This window comes from Anas platyrhynchos, chromosome 18 (assembly GCF_047663525.1).
Source record: "Anas platyrhynchos isolate ZD024472 breed Pekin duck chromosome 18, IASCAAS_PekinDuck_T2T, whole genome shotgun sequence".
Classification (NCBI taxonomy): domain Eukaryota; kingdom Metazoa; phylum Chordata; class Aves; order Anseriformes; family Anatidae; genus Anas; species Anas platyrhynchos.
Genome location: NC_092604.1, coordinates 12,099,168 through 12,125,332, shown reverse-complemented (window position 1 = coordinate 12,125,332; position 26,165 = coordinate 12,099,168). Strand labels below are relative to the sequence as shown.

At 44.2% G+C, this 26,165-nt stretch overlaps 1 protein-coding gene across 3 annotated transcripts; it reads right to left on the bottom strand.

Moving 5' to 3' along the window:
• On the bottom strand, window positions 1-26,165 carry GSN (gelsolin). 3 transcript variants are annotated; one of them, XM_027470780.3, is made up of 18 exons: window positions 26,017-26,083; window positions 25,548-25,605; window positions 11,968-12,169; window positions 10,859-11,013; window positions 10,151-10,312; window positions 9,761-9,910; window positions 9,368-9,457; window positions 8,335-8,467; window positions 7,792-7,880; window positions 7,016-7,231; window positions 6,208-6,341; window positions 5,326-5,416; window positions 4,161-4,331; window positions 2,548-2,722; window positions 2,137-2,261; window positions 1,527-1,604; window positions 962-1,022; window positions 1-467 (listed from the first exon to the last, which is right to left on the bottom strand). In XM_027470780.3, exons 2-18 carry the CDS (start codon window positions 25,578-25,580, stop codon window positions 298-300), a joined length of 2,235 nt encoding a protein of 744 aa, XP_027326581.2. In that variant the 5' UTR covers window positions 25,581-25,605; window positions 26,017-26,083; the 3' UTR covers window positions 1-297. The 3 variants fall into 3 exon arrangements, with proteins under 3 accessions (XP_027326581.2, XP_027326582.2, XP_005030093.3); XM_027470781.3 differs by lacking the exon at window positions 25,548-25,605 and having other exon boundaries at window positions 26,017-26,165; XM_005030036.6 differs by lacking the exons at window positions 25,548-25,605; window positions 26,017-26,083 and adding an exon at window positions 13,377-13,596.

Here is a 26,165-nt window from a genome sequence, read left to right as displayed (position 1 = left end):
TTTATTTTTCTAAGGTGTATTTTTTTCAAGTAAGTTAAAATGTGGGATCTACAGGGTCTGTTATTGTTTGCCTCTTAGTAACAAAGCCCACCATTTTCTTCTTCTATTCCATAGAAGCTTTATTGTATTAAATATAATCAAAGCAAGGAGTAGAGCAATATGACTGGTCACGATTGTTTTGGTACTTATTGCACAGCTAATTGGCTATTAACATCATTGCCTGCAAGAAGAAGTAGCCCTTGAAGGCATTGAAGGCACTATACTTGCTCCATTTCAAAAGAAAAAAAAAACTGTTCCTTAGACATCCACATCTGCCATTGCTCTCTGTAGAGGATCAACAGACCAGTAGTCGTCATCCCAGCCCAGGAACCAGCCGGAGAAGGTTGGAGGCTCAAACCCTTGCTTAACGAGCGTGACTGGAGTTCTCTTATCTCTGCTGGCGGGATCCGTTTCAATGTACCGTTTAGCTGTAAAAGGCACAAGGAGGAGAAAAATCACATGGAGTCCAAAGCTTATGGAGCAACAGAGGAAACAGATTAACTACAGCTTAATGGATGCTAGAGATACAATTTCAGATTGTATCTGTAGTCATTAAAAAAACAAAACAAAACAAAACAAAAAACAAGCTTTCACTCTGGTTTTATCTACACCTGTTACAAGAGTGACATTTGTAGGTAGAAAGCAGATGTTGGGATTGTAAAATTCTCCAATACAGTGGCAGTCTACAGCCACTTATCCATGCAAGAGTATTTTTTCACTGTTGGGGTTTGAGCACAGTGTGTCTAAATGCTGCACCTCTTTATGCTGATATTTGGGATCCTCCTTTCTCTATCTGTGGTCTCTTTGATCACAATATTGAATGTCATGTCATGATTAAGATAAGTTTCTCTCTGCCTTAAGATCAGATAATGGGAAAACAAAACAAACACTTATTTCGGAGAATAAAATGTCATAACGGTACCAGATTTCAAAGCCTCAGTCTTTTCTTCTTCCTGGGCATCTTTTCCAATCCATACAAAGACCTATAGATTTAAAAATAAAAAATAAAAACAAATAATCACGTGAATTGTTTCAGCAACAGTCAGTATCTTTATGAAAGAGGGAATAAGGGCTCATTGACCAGAGTATGGCACAGAACAAGAACAAATTCCTCCTGGTGTGCGTGGCTTATTGACTTGGCTAAAGCTACTGGTAGTTGACAAAAAGCTTTTTGACTGCACTTTATCTGCAGTAAATTCTAGATACATGAACAAATTATACACCGGTTTAACATCAGGAAAATTTGCTAATGTTTGAACATTCTTACATAAAACAGACACAAAATTCATCTCTGAATCACTGGCTCTTTTATAAGGTTCTGGGTCTAAGTTCTCTTCAACATTGCTAGTGAGGTGATTTGTTCTCGGGCCTGAAGGTGGAAGGACTCCACAGTAAAACAACTCTGCTAGTTCTTGCAATTTGGGTCTCTTAATCTAGAGCCACACTGTTCGTATTTACTTCCCTCCTCAGAGGTAAACATGACATACCTGATCCCATGTGTCAAGGATCATAACATCATCTGTAGCAAGGTCATCCTGAGTCAGATCTCCAGGAACTTCTTCAATCTGAAAAATATAAAGTTAAAAGATGAGAATATAGTTCAAGCATCACTTTACCTTTACAGGAAGAATGCAGGTTACGTGGGCTCTGGCTTCACCTCTCGTCAATGAGGTGCATACCTTTGGCACAGTCTTTGACCATGCAGCTCAGACTATGTTACAGAAGTGTTCTTACACCACAGAACACAAAATCAGTCTCTGTCTACCTAGTAAAACCGTCTTTAATTCATGCATAAGGCTTTTAACGCTGCCTCTTGTTAATAGAAACATTCATGAGTTAAAATCTGAGGAGTTTGCTGGTTATTAACCAGGGGAGGACCAGTTTAATGGTTCAGAAAGTTGCTGTGATGACAACAGTGCTATAGAACTAGCTGCTGTCTCTGCAGAAAAAATGGTGCTGTTGCTTTCCTTCTGGAGGCTACACTGCAAAGGAAGATAAGGTATAACAGCCCATCAGTTGACTCAGAGCAGACTGAGATGAAGTTACCCCCAGCTCTGTCAGACGACTGCTGAGTTGACTGTCTTCCCAGATACTCACTGTGAAGCGTCCACTCTTGTTGGAGCATGCAAAAAGACGAGGGGGATGAGCATCCATCTTCTTGTCCTTCAGCCGGGGAGAGGTACGGTAAGGAGCTTTGCCACCCAAAACAGCCCAGAAATTCTCTGAAAAAGAGAGTGATATACTGATGCTTCAACTGATTGTGGAAAACACAGTGGCAGTATAGCTTGGGTAGGACTTGAAGCACTCTTCTGCCTATGTCAAATTCCCAAAGGCCTACAAACATGAGTGCACTGTTAAACACAACGAAGGTACTAGCTTAGAGAAACCACTCTGTGTCTACATGTATGTGTACATTTCCTTGTTCTGGGAGACAAAATATACATGAAATAATAATTGAGAAAGTGCAGCTACACAGAAATGATCTCAGACTTCACGTATCTCCCTCACCTGGCTCTCTACCCTCAGAAACTTGTACTGAGCGAGCTCCCAGAACGTTCAGCAACTCTTGTGCCCCTGATTTCTCGGCATTGCTGGCTCCTTGGCCAACCCAAAGGTAAGCAGCAGAAGGAGTTTTCAGGACAAAGGCATCGTTGGAGTTCAGTTGACTGGCAGCAGGATCCAGCTGAAGAGAAAGAATATTGCATGTGTCAGGTATAATCACTCCCTATGCAGAGCCCATTATTTCAAAATAAAAATCAGCATCTGTCCTGAAACACACTTCAAATAAGATATTCCACACAAGCATGTGAAGTTAGGAGATATGTTGTATATTTGCCTATATCTGAGTAATCAGTTAGATTTAGTCATGTGAGAAGAGTAAACAAATTGTGTTTCTGCATTTAATCTACAGATACATATGACCTATGGCAAGAATGCTTGGAGCTGTCATTTTGCCAGTCTTCGTGGTTATGACAGGAGACTTAAGAATTTGCTGAGGAGTCTGTCAGAGAGCACCATCCCTGTTGCTGAGGCTGATGAATCATTAACGTAATTTCCCCTACATCAACAAAGACATGCCATCATGACACTAGAAACTTAGGAAGTTACTGCAGACATAGAACAGTGCTCCTGCCTCACATGGAGCTCTAGTCCAGAGGAGGGTTACAAAGATGATCAGAGGACTGGAGCACCTCTCCTATGAAGAAAGGCTGAGAGTGTTGGGGATTTTCAGCCTGGAGGAGAGAAGGCTCCAGGGAGACCTCATTGCAGCCTTTCAATACTTAAAGGGGTCTTATAAAAAGGATGGAGAAGGGCGCTCTACTCGGATAGGTCATGATAGGACAAGGGGAACTAGTCTTAAACTAAGAGAGGATAGATTTAAATTAGACAGGAGGAAATTCGTCACTGTAAGAGTAGTGAGGCACTGGAACAGGTTGCCAAGAGGAGTTGTGGATGCTCTGTCACTGGAGGAGTTCAAGGCCAGGCTGGACGGGGCCTTGGACAACTGGATCTAGTGGGTGGCGTCCCTGCCCATGGCAGTGGGGTTGGAGTTAAATGAACTTTAAGGTCCCTTCCAACCCACTCCATTTTATAATATGATTCTGTGATAGCTGTAGACCAGGATTCATTCCCTTTCTTTGTTGTTGCATGTTTTTGTGTGTGCGTGCATTTTTTTTCAAAGGAGTAGGGCTCTTAACCTGTGTCCTGGCACAGGTTCTATTTGCATATAGGGTTAGCAGCATGGTCACACAGGCTAAGAACAAGTCACAACATCCAGCACAACATCCATCCAAATGGTTTTCAACAGTACATCTGGCACCAGATCTTAATGGTTTTCAACAGTGTTTGAAAAGCGTTATTGTATGCAGGTGTTAACATCTGTTGTGGACTTCAGAGAAAACAACGTCAGCCTATTCAAGGTGATATTTATGAACTAATTAGAAGGTGATGATTATTACTACTTATTCATAGGAAAAGAGAAATCTTTTAACACTTTATCAAGGTTTCAAAGTATATTACAGTTTACATCAGAAAGCTCAATCTGGCCCTTGTTCTTGTCAAAGGGCTCATGTCCCCATCACAGCCAATGCATGCAACATGGAAGTTGGCTCTTCACATACCTCTACCGCTCTAGTAGCTCCTGAGGTGCTGGATCGGACTTGGAACAGCCGTGTTTCTGCAGGTGTGGTTTGGCCACCTCCCCTAGAGGTTCCACCCTTGTAAACAATCAGGGGCTTTCCACCAAACATACTCATCAGGTGAGGTGGCTCTTTTCCTTGCACTACTCGTTTCTAGAGAAAATAAAAATAAAAATAATTAAAAAAAAAAAAAAAAAAACACTCAGTTTTAAGCTGCTGCTGAAGAGTAGCATCAGATATGCTAGAAAAGGCTTCTGTCACCATACTTCCAGCCAAAAATCTTCCTATAGCATCCAGATGGTCATTGGAACTTAGCTATTAACTTCCACACAAAAGCAGACCAGCATTTAAACTGAGCTCTCACAGTTGCCATTTCATTTTAATTGATGGGTGATCGACTGGCATAGAGGTAACAAGTAACAGCCATGAAAAACCTCTTGTTTTATAAAGGCTGCTCATTGCCTCTCCGTAACACCTGCAACACAACTTAGTGACTGGACTTCTCCACTGACATTTAGTATCAAACAGGATACAGAGAGGATCCCAAAAGCCCTTTCCTTCTGCTAGGATGGTTATCAGGGTAGACAACATATTTTGGCAAGTTACACTTTTCCTACGAAATACAAACATGTCCTCTTTCATTTGCCAAAACATATCAGAAAACAGCTTTCTCACTGTTTCTCAGCCTTTTAACTCTTTCAATTCTTTCCAGATTCACTTTAGAAAAATCTAACTGAAATATTATTTCATTCTTGTGAACTATTTGTTTGCTTCTCACTCCTCTCTCAAATGCCAAGGGCTTTTTTCTGTTGCATGCCTTTTTTCTCACTTTAAGTTAAGAAGAAAAATAGATAACTTAGCTAACTCCAGAAATTTGCTGCATTCATCAATCCAGCTGCTTTTGCAAAAACATTGCTAAATATATCCAAGGTGTTCCTTCTTCTCTCACCAAGCTCTGTTGTCTGTCAACATGTTGCACTAACTGGTATGAAATGCAGATTGTTAATTCCTGGTGTTAGCAGAAGGCTCACTGCCACTTAAAAGGTATAAGAAAACCAGTTATATCTTATTTATTCCTACAGTGTATACTTTTCTGCTTTGTTGGATTTTTGTTTGGTTGTTGGTTTTAGTGTGTTTTTTTTTTCACCTGCACGGGGCTGCCTCCCAGCTCCTCATCCAGCTGCACTGTAAGGAATGCAGAGGTTGCAATTTCATCTTGAGTGGAATGAGCACCCTGCCTGAAAGACAAGGCAAAATTTGAGTTGTATTTGTAACGCTTTCCCTCCCTACACATGCAGCTTATAAAAACAAAGGCAGAAGAAAAACTTTTGCTACCCAATGTCTGCAGCACCTCATTCAACATGAAGAAGAAATTCACTCTCTTACATTGTAACACTGATTACAGGGGGAGATGGGGACATTTTCTAGAAAATAAGCACAGATTATTTAGTACCTTTGCACCTATCTCACATTATCCTTCTAGCAGCTGGCTTAAAAACATTCCTGTTGGTATTGTTAGCAGGAAATACACATGCAGCACCTACACAGACCGCACCCTTTTTGATTTCAGTTACGGAGCTTGCCTGTGACCCCTCTGATAAGCAAGAAGTTCACCACTGTGAGACTAACCACTGAAAAAGCCCTCTTTAAGTGTATGGTCTGGGAACTGTAAGAGTCCCAAGCCACCAACCAAGGTGGCAAAATAACAAAAGACAGTCACAGTGGTCTCATATGTAGAAACTCTGCAAAAAGTGTACAGCGTGATCCAAAGAAGGGAGTAACTACTAGTAGGGAGAAAAAAAATGGGGGGAGGAGGAAGATGTTAGCACAGTAATTCCACCCATTAAAATTTAAAACAAAACATTTCAGAGTTCTGGTAGTGTTTTGGAAGGGAATACTACCCCAAGTGAAACCTTATTTCCTAAGGATCCTCTATAAATGGGAACCAACAGTGATCCATTTCCAAAGAAGACTCAGAGCACCACTTAGGCCCAGTGTTTCCTGACTTGCACCAGGAAAACCTTCTTACCAAGTGTAAATGATCTGTCCCTGTTTTCCAGCGTGCTGGTAATTGTACAAGATAATGTAACTATCCCCTCCGTAGAACTGGCCATATGTTGAAGGATCCACTGGCACTTTCTCTGAGCCTTCTATTCTCCAAATCTAGAAAACAGAAAGGGAAAGGAACAGAAATATTCTGAGTGAAACATGAAAGCAAAATAAACAGACTTTCCTGAACAGAGCTTGTATTCCATTTTCTTCCCTAATTTGGCTTCCTAAAATTTACAGTCCTGCAGCCCCACCTGCTGGGGAAAGCCACTACAAGCCTGGCATTCCCGCCCATCAGATTTCCACAGCCTGCAGCCGGGCCTGAAGCAAGGTACATTTAGTTTACTTTATTGTGAGCTCTCAAACCTCGATCAGATTTATCAGAACAGTGAGAAACACTGGAACAAAAGCCAACCAAACTACTAACACCGCCAGCCCAGGTGCCTTTTCAAACCCATCTTCACCACTGCTTCAAAGATACCCATCCCATGCGTGATGGCAACAGCTAGAGTAACAGGGAGGAGGTGGAATGAGAAAGTCTGGCTACACACCGTTGGGTGAAACATTGCCCTCAGGGCAATCTTGGAGTGAAAATAACAGCTCATCTACACCACATGGTTGTAGGGCTCTCAAGACCTTGCTGGTATTTCTGATGTTAAAAATTCCCTCAGTATTTACGAAACCGCAGTGAGTCTCAGGCTCCTATCTGTCCTATCTGTCTCACTGTTCTTCCAGTAGTAGCAAAGACAATTCTGGAAACCTTCCAAAAGGATTCTGAGGCAGCTCACCTGTTTCCTGCCAGAGCCATCATCTTCCATTCCATGCTGGGCAGCCATGGCCTTGGAAGTGTGAAGAGTGGCGGCATCAAAAGGAACCTTCTCGATCTTGGCAACATGACCAGAAATGTAAGCCTGTCCCAGTCCTTCTGTCTGGTCCTTGTCTCTCCAGTTCTTGAAGAATTGCTTAAACAGAGGTGTCTCACCACTCTCAGGGAGGACTTGGATCTGAAACAAATGAGCCAGCCCATCACGAGCAGCCTTCCCCCGCATCCCACAGAGCTCTGACTCCGGCTACTCCTTGCTTCATAGAAGCTCTGGTTTCAAGCTGGCAGAATTGCCTGGTACAACCCTTCTGACAATACAACAGTGAAGTGCTGGGTGCCAAGAAGCAGTACTAAGAGCCAAGTCAGGTCTCACTGAGACACAGCTATCAATAAAATCTCCAGTTATTACCATATAGATGGTAATTTTTGATGTCTCTTTATTGAGAGACATCACAATCCATCTGTTTTCTGCTGCTTGCAACCACTAGTTTGAAAGAATTGATTTCTTCCATGCCAGTGTTAGTCAGTCTTTAAGCCTTTGTGTAACTATGCCTGGGTCTCAGAATATGCTATAGGTTTCAGACTCAGTCTAAGGTGAGTTTTGAGGAAGACTGAAGGGAAGACTAAGGGACCCTTAGAATCATCACTTTAAGAGCAAAAAAGGCAGGTTTACCTATATCTTCTCTTTTTCACCATTTTGAGAGGTCATGGAAAAGGTAAAATAAATAAATAAATCCTTACCTGGGTATGCTTTGGATAACTCATCTTATCAATGAACTCAGAAGCTGTTTTCAAGGCTGCCTTCCTCTCTTCAGAGTTGGCACTCCTGCCTTTAATGAAAATGGAGAGAAGAGGGATCAACTTTTACGAAGTTTTGTGTACCCAGAGAGAAAACTGTCACAGGCACTTCATCCTTTTGCAACATCTGAAGTGCACAGCCTGCCAGCTAGAAGATGATGCCAAAGAGCAAAGGAAAATTGTTTGATTTCCTTTTCTGCAATGACAGAACACAATTGCCATTCTACTTACGACATTTCTTTTTTTTTCGTCCTGGTTCCAAAAACCCTTTGTTTAATTCTGTACACTAAAGATGCTGTATCTTAACACCCAACATTTCAGGTGAGAGTGCTCTTCTGAGATTGTTTGCACTACCTGAACTTGCCCTGAAAAGCACCACCATCATCAAGTGTCCACTCCCCTACCCAGCTCAAAAGAAACAGGGATCAGTAATGGGATGCAAATCCTACGTATGCATAACCAGCTTCACCTGCATCGCTACGGTACCTTTCCAGACAAAGATCTTTCCATCTGTGCCGTGATCCAGAATGAAACAGTCATCTGTGTTCAGGGCTGCCTGGGAGAAGGGGTTCTCATCTGCCACCAGGGAGACTGCCATGTTCCCAGCCCCATTTGAGACCTATGATAACACAGCACAGAGATTAGATAAGGCATTTCCTTTTTTTCCTCCAGCGTCATGGCAATGATCCAAAACTCAGGGAGTGGAAGGAAATCAATTTGAATGCATTGGCTGCTCCAGGCACTACTGTTTTTCAAACAGGATACCTTTGATACAGCAACACTACGACAAAAGCATAACACTTACTCTGAAGTTTTCAAGTACTTCTAACAACACAGATAATGCTGGGACCAAATTAAGATTGATCCAAAATAGTAAATATCTTTGGTGCAAAACCAGCCCATACGTTTTTCTAAAGCAAAATATCTGCACCTAGCAACTGGAGAGGGCTGTCTTGCTAACCGTGTCAAGTGGGTTTAATGGTCTGAGATCCTGTACTTACTAGTGAATAAAGACCTACATTACAAACCACCTTGGCAGACATTCACTAAATCATTAGCAGAGACTGCTGTAGATGAGATTCCTCCCAAAAAGTCTTGGATATTCTTCTGCACCTGTATTAGCTGATGGCAAATGTTACCTTCCAAATCACTGCTTCATCCAGTGTGCACACTGGATGTAGAAACGGATAGAGGCAGTTTTCAGGCTCAGTCTTTCTAGTTCAATCTTGTCATCTTCCTAAGACAATGTTTGGTAACACAAAGGAAGACTCCCTTTCTTTTACCCACTCATTTCACACTCTGCCTTTCCCTCAAAAATTCCTGAAAAGTCCCAGCTGAATCCCCACTGCTGACTAGCACGTGGGGACGCACTGCAAGCAACCAAAGTTCATACACTTAAAAAGTGCATAAAAAGCTCTTTGACTGAGATCAGATAAGCTTTTCTCCACTACTCCAGCTCCATCTAATTGTGCAAAGATGAATCCATTCTCCACATTTGTCAGGATCTGTTTCTTGTTACCTTGTAGAGCTTAGCCAGTTTCCTATTAGCTGTATCAGTTTTGGTGTCATCAGGAGTTCCCACTGGCAGAGTGGGCTTTGGTCCCAGGACCTGAGAGAGAAGTTAAAAAAAAAAAAAGCATTACTAACCAACTGAAGAGAATCTGTGTTCCCCGGATGCTCCAGCCACGAGCAACGAGTAGAAGAAACTTCTAGATCAACAAAAGCAAAAATAAAATATATTCTGATGTCCCAGCAATGCAGAGGACCAAGTCTGCACTGAATTGAGAGTGTTTATACTGCTAGCACTTTATATGGAAAGACACACACTACCGAGCCTATCCACCTATTGCATCCATTCTCCCACATACCGCCCTTCCCATTCCAGCAGAAAGAAATGGATGAAGTGACCAACCTGAAGCATTTCCTCCCGCTCTGATCCTTCATCTGAAACGAAGACCTTGGCTCGACCATTCCGCTCGTTGTCCCGAATCCCCTTGGCAAGCACAGTGGCCTTCAGCCGTTCTTGACGATTGCTGTTGGAGCCACACCACTGGTAGATGTTCTGGGGGGGAAGAGAAAAATCATGCAGCTAACACTTGTTGGATCCAAACATGGCCCTCTCTGAAGGAGACTGCAGTACAGCTGAGACTGAAAGATGTCACAAGACTGGCTATGTAATCTTTTAGAATGCTCAACACTTCAGATAACTTAAACACTGTGGAAATAAATAAAATAAAAAAATGAACTAATCAGATTTCTGCCCCTGAAAGGCTGATAAACCTATCTTTTGCATGGTACTTACACTGCCAAGGTCAAGGATGAAACAATCGCCTGTGTTGAAGCTCTCCCAGGTCACAGGGACCTCTGTTGCTCGGACTGCTCTCCTGCCTTTGACCTGGAGAAGCCTCTGCACAGTCACTTCATTGGGAACCACGTGCCTGAAGCCAGAAGCCACACCACCAGCCTAAGACAAAATAAAAAAAGAATGATTCATACTCGTGCTGTTGCTTTACTACCGTGGAATTCCACTACTGAAGTAAAATGGAATAGAAGCAGGCATTGAAGAGCAACTCCCACTGCTATTCATCTGCTTTACCCAAACATTATGTATGGTTAGGAGAGGGACTGAGCACAGAAAACGGGACTGGCAAGGTTAAGCTGTTAAGTAATCGGGGAGAAATTAAGTCTACTGAGTAGGTGTTTCCCATTAACTAGGATTGCTGTTTCTTAAACTCATTCCAGACATCTTGGGACTGTTTTTTCCTCTGCTTCTTGAAGAAAAACAAAACCCCGATTCCTAAAATTGTGCATTATTAATTCAGCCAAAGTTCTCCCGCTGGGATCTGCTGTTCTCCACCCTGTCAGTTCCAACTCATTGAAAACATCTGTTTGAGAATGTTTTTAAGCAACTGGCAAAGAGGGAGCTCTCATTCTTCTGAGAAGTGGGCAGGGTGCCATATCTTGCAGACTTGATTCAGACTGGCAGTATAAAGATCCAGTAATAACCTACCTTGTACTTGATGCCAGATTTGAAGTATCCTAGGAAAGTTGCAGACTCATGGCCTTGCACTTCACGATGCTGGACAGCCTTCCCTTGAAGGTAGTCATCCATCTGAACAGTGAAGATGGCAGCTGCCCCGCGCTCATCTTGAGAGCTTTCATCTCCTAAGAAATGAAAAGGAAACAACAGTGTTTCAGCCTCCACATCCGCCTGCACAAGCACCGAGGAGAAAGGAGATTCCTGGAAAGCTTAGCTTGCAGGAAGGTCTGCAGAACAGCCATTTCCAAACTTTTCTAAGAACAACCCCAAAGAGCATTAAAAAACTCATTTTTTTCTGTCAGGCTTATACCACCATATCTGCTGCAGCCCCACTGCTTCACAGCTGCGCCTTTGATAAGCATCACACACTTGCCCTTTGCTATTTTGCCTTGTCCTGGAAGGAAGCTTGCTATGGACTAAATCATGAGCAGACGAACCTGCAGGGAGACACTGCCATGGATTATGAAGACTGTAGGGACCAACAGGGCATCGGTTCCCCAGCAGTTTGCCTCTCAGGAGCTCTTAAGCATGGAAAAGCTATTGAGAGATGGCAAATAGGACAAACCCCAAGCAAGTATCCTACATAGCTTTAACTACGATATTGCCAAAGAGTCTTGGTTTTGCAGGATGTGGAGAAGCCTTTCCATGTTAGTCAGTGACTTTTACTGCAGAAGGACAATTAGGAGATCTAAACTTCACAGGGACAAATGACACTCACTGAGTGAGGAAGGTAACAGCTGACTTCTATCCCTCCAAACAGAAAGGATTTTGGCAGCCTCTTTCATCTGAGATCGTCTTCTCTGTGGGCCTGACATGAGGCTCTAGAGAGCTAGGACTTGTGTCATCTTGATCAGAAAAGCCCTTCTTTTGCTCACACAATTCTATTTCTAGGCACAGAGATGGCTGTACTCACTCTTGCAGAAAGTATTTCAAATATTTAAGTTGAGTAGCTCTATGTACACCCAAAACTGCATTCTCTGTGTTCCTTACTTCCTTGGCTAACACTGGAAAATGCTGGAGTAGTGAGGAAGAGAGTTCGCTTTGGGCTCCCAGTTCAGGAGCACTCCCATCAGACTTACCTAACCAGAAGTGCAAGTCGTACTGGAGGTTCCCATTCCGCTGCTTGATGGTGTTTAGCACCAGATAGGAATCTCCTGTGAAGAAGTCTCCATACAGATTTTTTGGCACTGGGACCAAATCAAATTTCTCAATCCTCCAAATCTGAAGGCCAGGCTCCTTCCCAGCCTTGGAAAACTCAGCGTGTTCCACCATGCTGACAGGCTAGGGGCAGGACAGAGAATGTTATTCAGTACACACAGTACAAGGAAGCCCTTGTTTAAATTATATTGCTTCTGATCTCTTAACTATTGTTCCAGGCAACAAGGGGAGAGGTTTTTTTTTGTTTTTTTTTTTTTCCTCTTGCACTGAACTGTGCAAATAAATAAAATCTTTCTCAAATGATCACTGTTACTTTTCACTTCCAATCAGCTCTACTTTTTTTTTTTTTTTTTGTCTACTTTTCCTGGTTTTACTTTATATATTTTCTATACTAACTTATAACAAAACAAAAGTCAAGTCCCCTTCCTAACTATTACCTTCTATAGATGGTGCATGAGGTCCAAGACCACGGGAAATAAACATATCACTGTACATTGTACATCTTGCACAATTATTTATCATTACTTACAGCTTGTGTAATCTTATCCAGCTTGTATTATTGTTGTGTAATCTTATCCAGCTCTCGCTGGAAAATGTTGTGAATATCATCAAAGAGTTAGATAATTAACAAGTTTCTTATATACCCTCCATTTCTAATTGTGGGACACGTTACTTCAGTATTTCTGAGCAACTGTTCCATTTCAGGAATTACACATACTGTACAAAACATCCTGTCCTACGGACATTGCAGTTCTGCTTTAAGATGTGTATTTTCATGTTAATATAATCTATTAGCAATACACAATCCATTATTTTAAAAAACACAATGAACACTTTCATATAGCTATATTTTACAACAATTCACTTTTGTAATACCAAAAGGAAATAGCACATTTCTGTAGCACTAGTAAAAGAAGTTTGTCTGTATATTACTGCATGCCTTTAAGTGGTATCAGGTAACAGGGAAGAAAAAATTAAAAAGGTTATATTAGAAGCATCCAGTATTTTGATAAAGGAGACAGTTCACAGTAGCTGATGGACAAGAGTACAATACGTCAGCTTCCAAGGCAGAAATAAAGAATGTTACAAACTAGAAAGCAAAATAGCATGTTAGCTACTGAAGTGATTCCTAAGCTGAAATCAGGTATCAGATAGAGATGGAAAACAGCGAACATCCATGTTCTGATTCCAGTCAGCCTGAGAATTTATCCCAAATCCCCACTACAAAATTGGACGAGCTCCTTAGAAAGAGTTAGAGAACAGTGTGACTCTCAGAAGTACTCAAAACCCTAAAGTTTTCCAATGTTTAATTGTGGCGTTAGGCACTTACCACAGCTGAAAGCACAACAGCTGCTGTAACAACATATCCAAGCCCTGCAACAGACATGGAGCTAACACAGTTGAGCTTCAGAGCCATTGTGCAAAAAACGGTGAGAAAAACATAACCGAAGTCCTGTCTGCCCATTTCTAACAGCAAATGGGCTTCTCCCTTCCCCTGCAGAAGCTGTAGGGAGTCCCAGCTCCCTCCTCCTCCTCCCGCAATTGAAGACACGCTGCAGGAGCCAATCTTTTATCACAGACAAACACACCCACCCCCCCAGCACCACAGGGGCGTAACATGTTTGTGCACAGTCCTCTTGGAAATCTCAGAGACTCTTTCAGCCACTTACAGATGCTAAATCCCAGCAGGCAAGAACTCAAGACAATATGCTATCCATTACAGCTGACGGTGCAATTATGTTCAAACAAGCCAAATATCTGGTCGTAAGGCCAAATAGAGGGGAAGAAATTAAGAGATGTCAACAACAAAGGCAACATTTTGCCTGCTGAAAAAACTGCAAATAAATGGAAAGTTGACGAGACGCAGAGGAACAGAAAGGCTGTGCCAGATGGCAAGGGCTGCAGAGAAAGAGATGTTGAAAATGAGAAAAAGAACAGAGAACCACTAAAAGCATACATCTGAATACCCTGAGGATGGAGGGAATATGCCTTCATCTCTCTGAATTTGCCAGAGGAGAAAGAAGCAAAATTCAGCACACGTTTTGTGAGTCTTGCACGTGAATGCAGGATCTACACAAGCTCTATCAGAGGAACACAACCTGGAGAGGGCTGAAACAGACCCCTGGGTTTCAGCTCATGTGTTAGCAAAAGGACAGTGGTGGTCTGGTGGGTGAGAGACCAAGAGCTACCTCAGGAATTCCACAACCAAACGTTACTGAGGGTGTAGTAAGACCCCCGTGGCAGGAATTTAACAGCCATCAAACCTCACCAAACCTCAAATCAAACCTGTACTTCCAGCCCAATGGAAATACAACATAACATGACTGCAGCGTGCTGGTGATCTGCCACCAAGGACAGAGACAGCAAGGAGCTCGTTCTTCTGCCTGCCCTACCCTTCAGCGAGTCAATCCAGCACATTCCCAGTATGAACACTGCACAGAACAGCTTCTGTCCCACCTCCAGCTGTGGCAACCCCTGCGCAGAGCAGCCCCGTGTTGTCCCTGGGTGCTGGGGTGGCTCCTGAGGTGTAAGCAGTGTCTGTGCTGCTCAGACCTGCTGCAAGCATGCTGCAGGCTGTGTGCCCATGGGCATCCTGCAAGGCTAAATGAGAAAGACAGGAGGAATGCAACTGCTGCCTTGGTGTTAATGCTGTTGGTTATTCTTTTGCTTTTAAGGCATCCAGAGAAGACTTACTGACAGTCTGAGGTTCCCCCTTTCAAAAGCTCTCAAAAGATGCTTACACAGGGGACCAGTGCTCCACCTGCTTAAATCCACAAGACTTCCAGGATGGAAAGATCAGACCCCACTTTGTATGTGCCTTCTCCTCTCTCCGTGAGAATTCTCTTTTTTTCTCTCTCTCACCCAAGCCAATGCATTTTGTTCTGAAATCTCAAGTTGGCAAGCTCTGTTTTAGTGAATGTATCTTTGAAAATCTCACTGCAAATTCTCAAACTGCAACAGATAATCAAAACAATGCCTTAGTCTCACTGGTATTTCTCATCTCTGCAAAGGAAATTCAGTGTCAGAGATCCAAAAACTGGCAAAAAATTTTTGGAAGCCTAACTGTGTACTGGGTCAGCCCTCGTGTTCCGAGGAAGCCAGCTGTGAATGGCTCCTGCAGCTGCAGCATCCCCAAACTAAGACAGCCCGATTGCAAAACATTCGAAAGAGGTGAGGCCCTTCCAAATGGAAAAATACTTTGGACTTTTTATTAATAAATGTCTGGATAGTGCCACGCTTTGATAAACTTCACAGACTGAAGGCAAAGAGACCTAGGGCCATCTTCATTGTTAGCATCCCATGTCAGGGTAAATTCAAATCCCCAAATATGTGCCTGTAAGGATATACATACAATATGTTGTGGGGTTGAGGAGAGGAATGGATGTGGTCTTTTAATCAAATTGGCATTTTATAAGTTTTGCTGTGAGTCCAAGCCTGTCTTGTCAATTAGCTGCAGAATGTAAACGCGGGCAAAGGAAGGAAAGAGGGCTATATTGAGTAAATGGTACTTTATCATATTCCTTGGTAAAGATTCAGCTGAAGCATGTCAGAAGGAATAAGGGTAACACACTTGAGCAGCTGGTATGGCTTACTGCTCTGTCAGCAAATGTGGCATTGTTAAATCGAGCCACAGAGATCTGTGCTCTGGATGTCTGACCAACGGCATGTGCCAGATGAGGTTGCCAGGACCATACTGAGAAGGATGTCTTCTTGGAGACATGGGAAAAGAGGCAGATTTCAAGCTGATGTTAATAAAAGTGTCCGGCTTAGTCACAGAAGTGGTGCTGTGCAGAGCCAGCATCTTATGCAAAAGAAAATTATTTAAGGAAAACAAGGAAAGGGCTTGAAATACGGGATTTCAGCACAGATGGATCATCTAAGTGACACTTGGCCGCAGAGTGATAAAAACAAGAACTTAAGAAAAGTCCAATGTTCTGAGCAAGCAGTGGAAGACAACAGCTTGTTATGGTATCCAGATGTGCAGTTAACACAATCGTGACAGGTCTGAGAAGGGCTCCTGATGGACACTGGCCTACAGAAATAATTGCAGGGCTACCCTGCTATTTGCCACACAACGTGTGAGACCTGGTGTGCCAGGGAAGCAGACGCTGCCCGACAGTCTACGTGTGTCTCTCACAGATCAATGGCAGAATTTAGATTGCTTCTTCAAGAAATTTTTAATGATTTTTTTCAAGAGGCTGGATGCTGCTTGCTTCAAAAGAAAGGCCAGGAAAGACGGAGAAACCCTCTGGTCTCTGGGCCCAGCAAATGTGACATGCCAGCCCATGCTCCCCGCCACTGCACTGCAAGAGGCCCGACAGCTGGTGCTTCTACCACCACTGCTTCGGGACCCTTTATTCTTTCCTGATACCCAACCCAAAATCCCTTTCTTATTTCCACCCTGGAACTTGTAAGAACCAGTTCTCTTTGCCTGCCTCCCTCCCTAAATACTCCCATTTATGCTCCTCACGTTAATCTCTGTGGCTGTGCCTCCCACTCCCCTGTCACAGCAGTTCTGCGCCCTCACAAACTGATGCCATCAGCATTTTCACTGTTTGCCTTTACTCCCCTCTCAATTTGTTCCTGACACGAAGGTGCCCGGTTCTTCAGCGGGGCCCCAGCCCTACACAGAAAGGAGCAGCCTGTTCCATGTCAAGACACACCTGTGAGCCCAGAATCTCTTATTCTTTGCCCCATCACACGGCAACACCCGTCAGTGGCAATTAATGCCCAGTTCCTCCACATCAAATATACTGCCACATCTTTCCACCTACCTCCATTTAAACCATGTAATGATGCTACCTAAAGAATCTTTCTGTGAGACAACATCGTCCAAACTCACAGAATAAAAAAAAAAAAAAAAAAAGAGGAGAAAAATCTTCATTCTGTTAGGCTCCAGCCTGGTTCCCCCTCAACCTCAAACATTCGGAGCAGCTCACCACAGCTGCAGGAATGCACACACTCAGACAAAACGTTCTCTGACTTCTGGCACTGCCAGAGTATTTCAGACCACAAAATGTGCAAGGCAGTAATATTTTAATAATTAAAAATTTACTGAAGTGAGATTAAATACACAGGATCGGGTGTAAATATTTAGTAGCCAGTTCCTCTGTGTGACATAGCAAATATTAGCACACAGGGCTTTCCTCAAAACACTTTGTACTCTGACATTTCTAAGGCTGCAAAAAGCACATATATTTTTAAGCCATTCAGTGAAGCTTTTGGAGGCTTTTTTTCTGAATCCTTACTTACTGAATATGGGCAGTTGGAAAAAAAGAGGTGGAAAATTGCTGGTAAAATAGTCAATAAAAAAAGAAATAAGTGCAGTGGTTCATTTAATAGCTTCAGCTGTAAAGAGGTCTACGTGTTGCAAAGGCAAGAGATAATTTAAGTATTTACATGACACACAGAGACCCAGAGGTCTGATCGCTATGTTCATGGCATCCTGGTTTAACAGAAATGGTTCTTGTGAGCGTGCTTATTTTTGTTCAGCTGACAATGAATCAGGAGGACTCTGGACCTTCTTACTTACCCACACAGGGCGGCTGCTCAGGAAAGCCTGGCTGAATTGAATCAGGCTGTGAAATAAGCAGTGGCAGGCGAGATCACCATGTGGTTGTTCTCATTTGCAATCCCAGTGTCCAGTTCATAACAGGTTCAGTTAATTTGGTTAAACTTGATGCGTAACAAGGCCCATACAGGAAGGTCTGCAGCCAGCATAACATTACAACACCGAGTATGTAAAACACCTGCTGTGTAATTCTGGAATGATTTCTGCATTTCTAGTTGGCAAAAGCAGAATATTTGATTTTGATGAATAATACTTACGCAGCATCAAAATAACTGTCAAGTACAGTCTGAATTTCTAAAATGTGGGGAGAACAGGAAATCTTAGTAGAGTTTCCATCCACACAGCATTCATGTTTCAAAAATGCTTCTTGTGCACCGATCCTCGCTGTACCTTGGAGGCAAATGGTTACATTTCCACCCAGGTAATAGTTTTCTTTTCTTCTATTTATTTGTCAAAAACTGCCTGGAGACTATGGATTGCTACAAAGAAATAATAATATACCTCCTCAGGAAAAGCAAGACTCCCTCGCCTCATAGCATTCCACACCTCCTATATAGAGGGAGAGAAGTAAATCACCACCACATTTCTGCAGCAACGACAGGAGAACTGAGTCTCTGTTTTGCAAGGACCAAAGTTGTACTGCCAGCATGTTCAATCCTAATAAAATCAGCAGGCTGTACGTGCAACAGTAACACTGCTGAGCAAGAGCTGCATCCTGCAGATCACTGTCTGAGGATGTCACTGAACAGATCAAACATACCCCAAATCACATTGCTTGCTTTGGGTACAGCTGTTTCTACACTTTAAAGAGAGTCTGCACTTCCTGACTACCCACGCAGCCATTGCTTTTCTCTCCGATCCTTTGCAAACCCATAAAACCTCTGATGAATTTATGAAGATTGTCAGATTGAATATTACAGAATCATTCAAGTTCTGACAATACGAAATTCAAGACATGACACTGCATGAAACAGAGAAAGGAAGGCAATTCAGCACAGTATTAACAGCTGCCAGTACATAGTGAAAACGGAAATACTTTTACGTTCTTTATAGCCTCCTTGCCAAAATAGTATATATGACTAATTTTTCAGTAAGTTGCTGAAAATAAATCTGGTGGGACGTCAGCTTTGTTGCCACGGTGACAAGCATTGAAAAATATCTAAAATGAGACATGAGATCAGTTTTTAGTCTCCTGACATTGCTAAATTCATATACACATAATGCTAAGAACAACCCCTTTCCTCCCATCCCTAGAAGAAGTTAGTAAACAAAGCTCCATGAGACAAGGCAAACTGGCATGGAAGAGACTCCTTCTACTCCAACCACAGTGACTGCATAAACTATTTCAATCTTCTACAGGAGGAGCAGCATGGTTAATGATATTCTTAACAGCTGAATAGCCAGTCACAAATCCAGAAAGTTCAAACTGGTATTGTCCCTTCTGCAGCTTCCTCCTTGATTTAAAACACGCCTCTGGTCCCAAGACGAACTCAAATCAACCATCCAGAACAAAAAGTACAGCATTATCTGCACAAATGGCAAAGGAGGTTTTTGCGTTTAAAAGTTAAAATTCCTCCTAAACCACTTTAGCAAACCAGAACACCCAGATGATTTACGTATTGTTCACTTTTTCCAGCTGTTTGTTTGCATTATGAGTCATGTCAGCTCTATTCTGGTCTCTACCTTTTGAAAATGATCCACTCAGTAAACATAGAGGCTTCAGTCCAATGCATCAGGGCTGAAAACTTGGTGCACAGAAAAATACTGAAACTCCAGAAACACAAAAGCCTGAGTTTCTTCTCAGTTGCACTGATATGAATCAGGGGGAATATTACTTACATGGGAGAAACTCTTGGATAATGTGCAGGTCTCCCATCTGATTGAAACACACCCAGAGAAAATCTGCTGATACAATCAACCGTTTAAAAGCCCTGCCTTAAGAGCATACATGGGAGCTGAATCATGCACTTAAACACACACAGCAGAGATAAGTATGGACCAGTGGGAACTGCTGGCCACTTCTGTTGCGAGCAAAAATGTATCCTGAATTGTACTTAAACACAAATCATCGTTCAGTGCTGAAAACACATCTCAAAGGAGGGTGCATATAGCCCATAAGACATAACCCAGTGCATTAAAACATGACTACAACCCCATGTTACGTCCCATAGACAGATCTGGTGGTGACAGCCAAAGCACACGCATGGAGACAGTGAGGAAATGCTCGTGGTCAGCTGCAGGGACATGACACAGATGTTCTCCCTCCAGCCACCAGCTTCTGGATGCATACCCAGGAAGTGATCTGCAACTTTATGCAAGCCGTTTTCCTCCTGCAAAGCAGCCAACACATTCCTCAGTAGCACAGAAGTCTGCTCAACTCATTAACATTAACCCAAAGAAGCAGAGAGCAATACATTATTGGAGAGGACAGGATAGAAAGCAGAAGAGACAGCCTCAAACAAATCCAAAAGGGAAGCGTGACGCACGGCCTTGCCCTCCCAGTGCAGCAGCAGGCCCAGGTGACCAGGTGAAGAGACTTGCAATAGGCCACGGCTACACGGACAGCAAGGATAAGGAGAAGTACATGCAAATATTGGGGTTGAGGATAAAGCAGCTGTGATTAAAAAGCACGTAGAGGGAACATTGTGCTATGCCCTGCTGGTGCAGCACGGCACGTCCCCAGCCCACGAGGGGTCTGGCTGCTGGGGCAGCACAGCCTGGGCAGTGCACAGGGGGGAGACAGAAAGCAGCTCACTGAGCAGAGGCACTGAAATCAGCGCACTTCTGCTGCTCCTGGGATGTTGGCTGGAACGTGAGCTTTGTCTGCTGCAGGTTTGCAGTTCCAGCATTTACCTGCTGACGGGCACAAGGGATGAGCTAGTGCTGCCATGGCTGTTCCCCGCAGGCAGTCCTGCACGTCCCCACCTCCCTCCTCCTCGGGGCGCCAGGGGCAGGACGCCCCCTTTTCACACTGCGGTCTGCCCCACAGACACCCACTTCCACGTAAATCGATGTAGAGCTACGAGAGTTCCCCTTTCAACTTCTCCTAACACATGCAGATGTGGTCCCTGCAGTAACGACCCTGGCTCGAGCAGAGCGACTTCTCACAAAGGCTGTTTTCGGCCCCAAAGCCACAACGCCTGTGAGCACCATGGCCTTGGCAGGAGCACCGTGCATCATCCATCCCACGTGGCGTGCAGCCACAAGATGGCAATGCTATAAACGGGAACACCAACATAATCCCTCCTTCCTCACAGGAGAGTGTTTACAGCTCTCCCTCTGGTGATTGACAGAGGTTTTTAACTTTATTTTTAATGGGATTCAGGCTTTCGGTGGTGAGGAACCACAGGCGTTCTCAAGGAAGGCAGCCTGCAAGAAGGGAAAGTCCTAACGGCGACGGCTCTCAGCACTGCGGCCTCCATCCAGCCCGAAAGATTCGGGATGATTCATTTCCTCCAGAGTTTTCAAGATGCTGTTTTGAATTGTAGCTGTATTTTTACTGTGTGGAAACATTCAGTAAATAACATATGTTTAAACTTTGTTTTTGGATGGCATCCCATGGGCTGACTAGAAACAACACAAAGGGTTGTTTCTCCCTCCTCCAGTTGTGCTGGGACACCAGCTGAGGGCAGCCCCAGTTCTTCAGGTTCTCGGTGGGAGGTGGATGAGGGGCAAAAGAGAATAAGGGAAAGATCAAAAACACAGCCTGCGGTTGGAAAAGAACCCTGAAATGAGTAAAAGGAAAAAAAAATCAGAGTCCAAGTCATCTAAACTTTTCCCAAACTTTGACCAAAAAGAGCCAACAACTTGGTTTTAATAATAATAATAATAATAATAAATCAGCTCCAGCATGGCTGTTCTGGGCTGGCATTTCCACAGCACCTTACACGGCTCCTGAGCCATGATGAGCACCCCAGGAAAAAGCTGCTGGAGCTCCGTTCAACCCCACAAATGTCTGAGCTCTATTTAACCTTGCAAGTGCATCGTCAGTGGATAATCAGGGATAAATACCTGGCAACCCTGCTGCTAGTTCAAGTGCTTACTGTGAAAGGCTCCTGCTTCCTCTCCTAATTTTTCAGATCACACTTTTCCTCACTGAGCAGTTGGGAAGTACTGAAAGCTGACAGCTTATGAACAGTCTGATCTCATTTCACCTCTGACGGGCCTTAACCGTGACACATTATCAAACCAGTTCTCTGATGGTGCCCTAAATACACACCTGGATCAGCAGACTACGTACACTGAGTGTCTGTGCAGCCATGGGCTTGTGGTACTGCAAGAAAATCACTGACGGCCATGATCAGGCAAGTAGCAGCAGCACGGCTGTACCTGGAGGGTACGGACGCACTGGTCTGTGTACTGATCACCTTGCTGCGTGCCAAAGAGCTCATAAAAGGCCTGGTGAATCTACCCTGGCAGCCACTGAACTTTGGCTATCAGCAAGCTGAAGACTGAAGGATGCAGTGCAAATACAGGAAACGCGCCAACATCCAGGACTTCTTCAGAAGCAGACGGGGCACAAACACACCCTAGGAAATCTGGGCCTGCTGCGTATGCAGCCCATGCAGACACTCCCACCACCCAGTTCATTTACTTTTATTTCCTTACTGAAAAACAAAATCGTGGGAAGACAGAAGATCTTTAACCACAGAAACACTGCACAGGTTTTGCAGTCTGCCTCGTGGTTTAGCAGCATCCCCATTCCTCCTGTTTGGGCAGGAAGCAACCAGCTGTCACTTACTTCCGTGGTGACAGCACTCTGGGTGGTAAATCCCCACAGCTGCTCCTAGAAGACAAATTCTTGACAGACTGGGCTCTGAAGATAACCCAACTCTAGACTTCATTTTGGGCATAACAATGACACAGGCAGCAGTGTGGGCTAAAACCAGAAATTCTCTATTTTTTGGATATGCATCAAGGCATTGTTTCTAGATGGACAGCCTAATTGCTGCGTAGCAGTTTTAAAGAAAACTAAAGGAGTACTCTGCAGGCACAAAATTGAAACTATTGCTCAGGAGTAGAACTACAAGTGGAATCCAAAAGATAAGATAAATTCACAAGGGAGGGGATGATTAGGGACGATTAAACACAATAATTTGGATGCAACCTTCACTTCTGGAAATCCCTAATCATGACAGTTTTCAACTGCCAGAAGCCACAAGGATAGACCTAAGGAAATCTGCCCATGCAGACTTCGTTCTATTCCTTTGCCTAAACATCTGCTACGAATGAACCAGTGTGACAGCTTCCCTGCTCCTGCCCTGAGGGCTGTATCTGACTGCATTACCTTTGCACAGCGCCATTGTTTCGTGGAGCTTCCTGCAGGAAAATACTTTGCAGACTAACAGAACACGCAGGCTCTGTGGCTGTGCTCTATCCCCACCTAGTTTGTGTCCCATACTGGTAAAACGGTTCCAGCCCGGCTTGTAGCTGAGATCCCTGGCAACTCCATTCCTTATATGGGAACAGAATGAATCATCCAGAGCATTTCTTTCAGATTCCCTTAGTCTTCTTAGTGTCTGCAGTGATTAATTAATGATTAAGAGACTGAAAAGACAAGGACTTTAACTAATGCTGAGATGCAGAATAAACTATGTGACAGAGGTACACAAAGTGATAAACTGCACACACATACAAAAAAAAAAAACCACAAAAAACTTTTTTGCTTAATGTAATACCTCAGTGGCCTTTGAAAGCCACTGCACAAGGCATCTTTTGAGTCTTGAGCTTAAAATGGTTCAAAGCAGATTATAAGAGCACGTACAAAATAACAACATGTATGGTTTTGGTTTCAGTTTTAATTTTTAGAAGCAATATCAAATACCTTGCTTAGAGCATCAGACAACTACTAACCAACAGCAACAAGTATAACACACAACTTGCTGCTGACAAATTGCCCACTGCAGAATTTTCTGCCGCTTCATGAAAAGCATTTGATAGCAATCAGGCAGAGACATATTCAGAACTCAATTATTCATACAGCAGTTCCTAAGTGCAGTGAAAGTGAACAAAAAACAAGAACAGCTGCTTCTTCCTAGACAGTAGTTACTCACTGTGAGCACACCACTTCATGTCTGTGTTTAACCATGTTCTGCTTTACTGCAACCAGTCTGCAACGTGATCACTTCAGCTCGTATTTAAAAAAGAAAAAAAAAAAGAGGGGTGGGGAGAAAAAACAACCCCAAAAATATTTTTTTGGTGTTGGGATTCCAAATAAAAAGGGTGAAATAGATAGTTTGCAGAGTCCCCTGTGCATATCCACCATCTCATTTCATATATATGTTACTGAGTAACAACACTAATGTCTGAGCCTAGAATTAAACTGGAAGGCTTGTATTTGTAAAGCAAGTTAAAAGCCGATACAAATCCCCAGCACCAAGTAAGTCACAGAGCTATTTTAAGAGTGGTTTAGTTCCCACCAGGACACTGTAAAACTGCCAGCCTACAAGAAGTTCTTTTATCAGAACTTGGGGAAGCGTTGGCTCAGCACGGGTCTTTGAAAACAGCTAGCTGCTGCTTCTTGTGCTGTACAAAGGCTCTTACCTTTTCTTTTTCCCAGAAGCAGCATCCCCCCCCCCCCTCAGTGAGGCTGCTGGCCACACTGCTAACTCAAGAAGTGGTTGAAGCACTCACCAAAGTACATAAAGTATCTAGAAAAACTGCCTTGTAATGGAACATGTCAGGCAGCCAGCCTTTTAGCTGGAACTGGCAGCAATCCCCGGTGGTAACGTTATCGGAACCATGAACTGGATTGTGGAATGCTATCTCACATCCCTGCTTCAGTGACAAAAGGAGCACATTCACAAACAGGTTGGATTGGTGCCTGTAAAACCAAACCTGAAACTTACAGTAGCATTTTTGCTTTGTCACCCTTTAGACATTCAAAAGTAGCCAGAGATCGATTGCTGGTTCAATTTCCTTGCACTTTCCCCATAGCACTGGAATTTCATCAGGCTGAAGAAAGCGTCCATTCTTCTGCGGGCAGGAGATATTCTCCCAGGGACACCGAAGGTATCCACTGCTCACTAAAACGCTTTGGTACCTAAACACTCAGATGTCCACTGGGAAATCCCTCTGTGCATTTCAACACAAACCATTTCAGAAGCCATCCATCTACCTACGCCACCGATGAGGTGTCACTGCAATCCCTACCCCATCTTCCTGCTGAATTCTAGTGAAACCCACAGAGCCTGACTTCCCGCTGCTCCAGCAAGCCAGTCCTGCCATGGGGCCCGTTGATGGTACAGATAAACTAACGCTGACACCCAGGACTGGTGCACGAGTGCAGAGGGCAGCATTCTCGTTATCCGCACTGGACGTGAGCGGTGCAGCACAACTCGGGGTGCGGGACCACACCTCACAGGATGGCACAGCACGGGCAGGAGGCGGCTGCAGTGCCCGCAGCAGCCATCCCGCAGAGCGGACATCAAACAGGGCTGGGTTCTGCTTCTCCCTGCTAGCTGATGGGTTAAAGTTAGATCCCTCAGCACTCCCTAGTATGGATAACGGAATAAACCAGCTGATGGATAAGATGAGGGGAGCCCTTTGTGACACCCAAGGTTGTGCAAGACCTGCTCCCAGTTACCCAGAGAACGTTTCATTTGCCCAGGCAGATGTTAAGTAGCATTTTGTAAAGTAGTTTGAGAAACCTGAGGGATGAGAGATGCTTAAGAAACCTGTTTTACGGCAGAGCAGGAATACCCTAAGCTGAGCCATGCCATAAATCCAGCGAAGGAAACTTTTTTGTTGATAAACTTGCGTCATGCAAAGTTGGTAGTGGAAAATTGAAGAATTCTAATGATCAGTATGAAAAAAAAGGAGACTTAGGGGAAACTGATGCTAGTGTCATCCTTGTTAGCAAAGTCGGATTTTTTACATCCAAAAGCAAGAAACATTCAAAGCAGTTTTATTCAGAGAGGATCTACTTACTAATGAGGCCTCCTTGAAACAAGTCATCCCCATAACTTTTTTTTTAAAAAAACTCTTCCTAGGAAACATTTCAAATACGTTTTAAGTGTCTACATTTTTGGCATTTCTGTTCAAACAGACTTTTCAAGCATTCCTTCCCCAGGCCGAGAACAAAGCGGCCGGCCCCGCGCTGTGCCCCCCGCCCCCTGCACGGCTTTTCTTCCTCGCGGGGGGCCGCGATCGGCACGGGGATTTCGGGAGGCGCCGTAAAACCGCGCCCAGCTCGGACGGGCGGCGAACAGGGGGGCACCGCTCGGTGCCGGAGCCTCCCGGAGCCTCCCGGTGCCCTCCCGCCGCCCCCCGGCCCCCGGCGGCGAGGGCTCCGCGGTTCCCCTCCGCCCAGGGGGGAACTTCGGGGAAGGGCAACCCCCCCCATAGAGACCCCCCCACCCAGCACCGCGTCCCCGCGGGGCTCCGGGGCCGGCCCTACCTGCTGCTGGCACTCACGGCCGGGCTGGAGGCAGCTGCCGGGAGCGGGGCCGGGCAGGGCCGGGCAGGGCAGGGCAACCCCGGGGGCGGGTTGCGGCGCGCCCCCGGCCCCGCCCCGGCTCCGTTCCGGCTCCGTCCCCGCCAGGGGGC

Bases quoted from the DNA above. Each gene is read 5' to 3' on its own strand.
- GSN (XM_005030036.6), bottom strand. From the start codon at position 13,511: ATGGGCAGACAGGACTTCGGTTATGTTTTTCTCACCGTTTTTTGCACA. The intron at 7,881-8,334 runs GTACCGTAGCGA...TTTTCATTAAAG, and splicing joins AAAGATCTTTGTCTGGAAAG to GCAGGAGTGCCAACTCTGAA. The intron at 468-961 runs GTACCGTTATGA...TGCCTTTTACAG, and splicing joins GACTGAGGCTTTGAAATCTG to CTAAACGGTACATTGAAACG.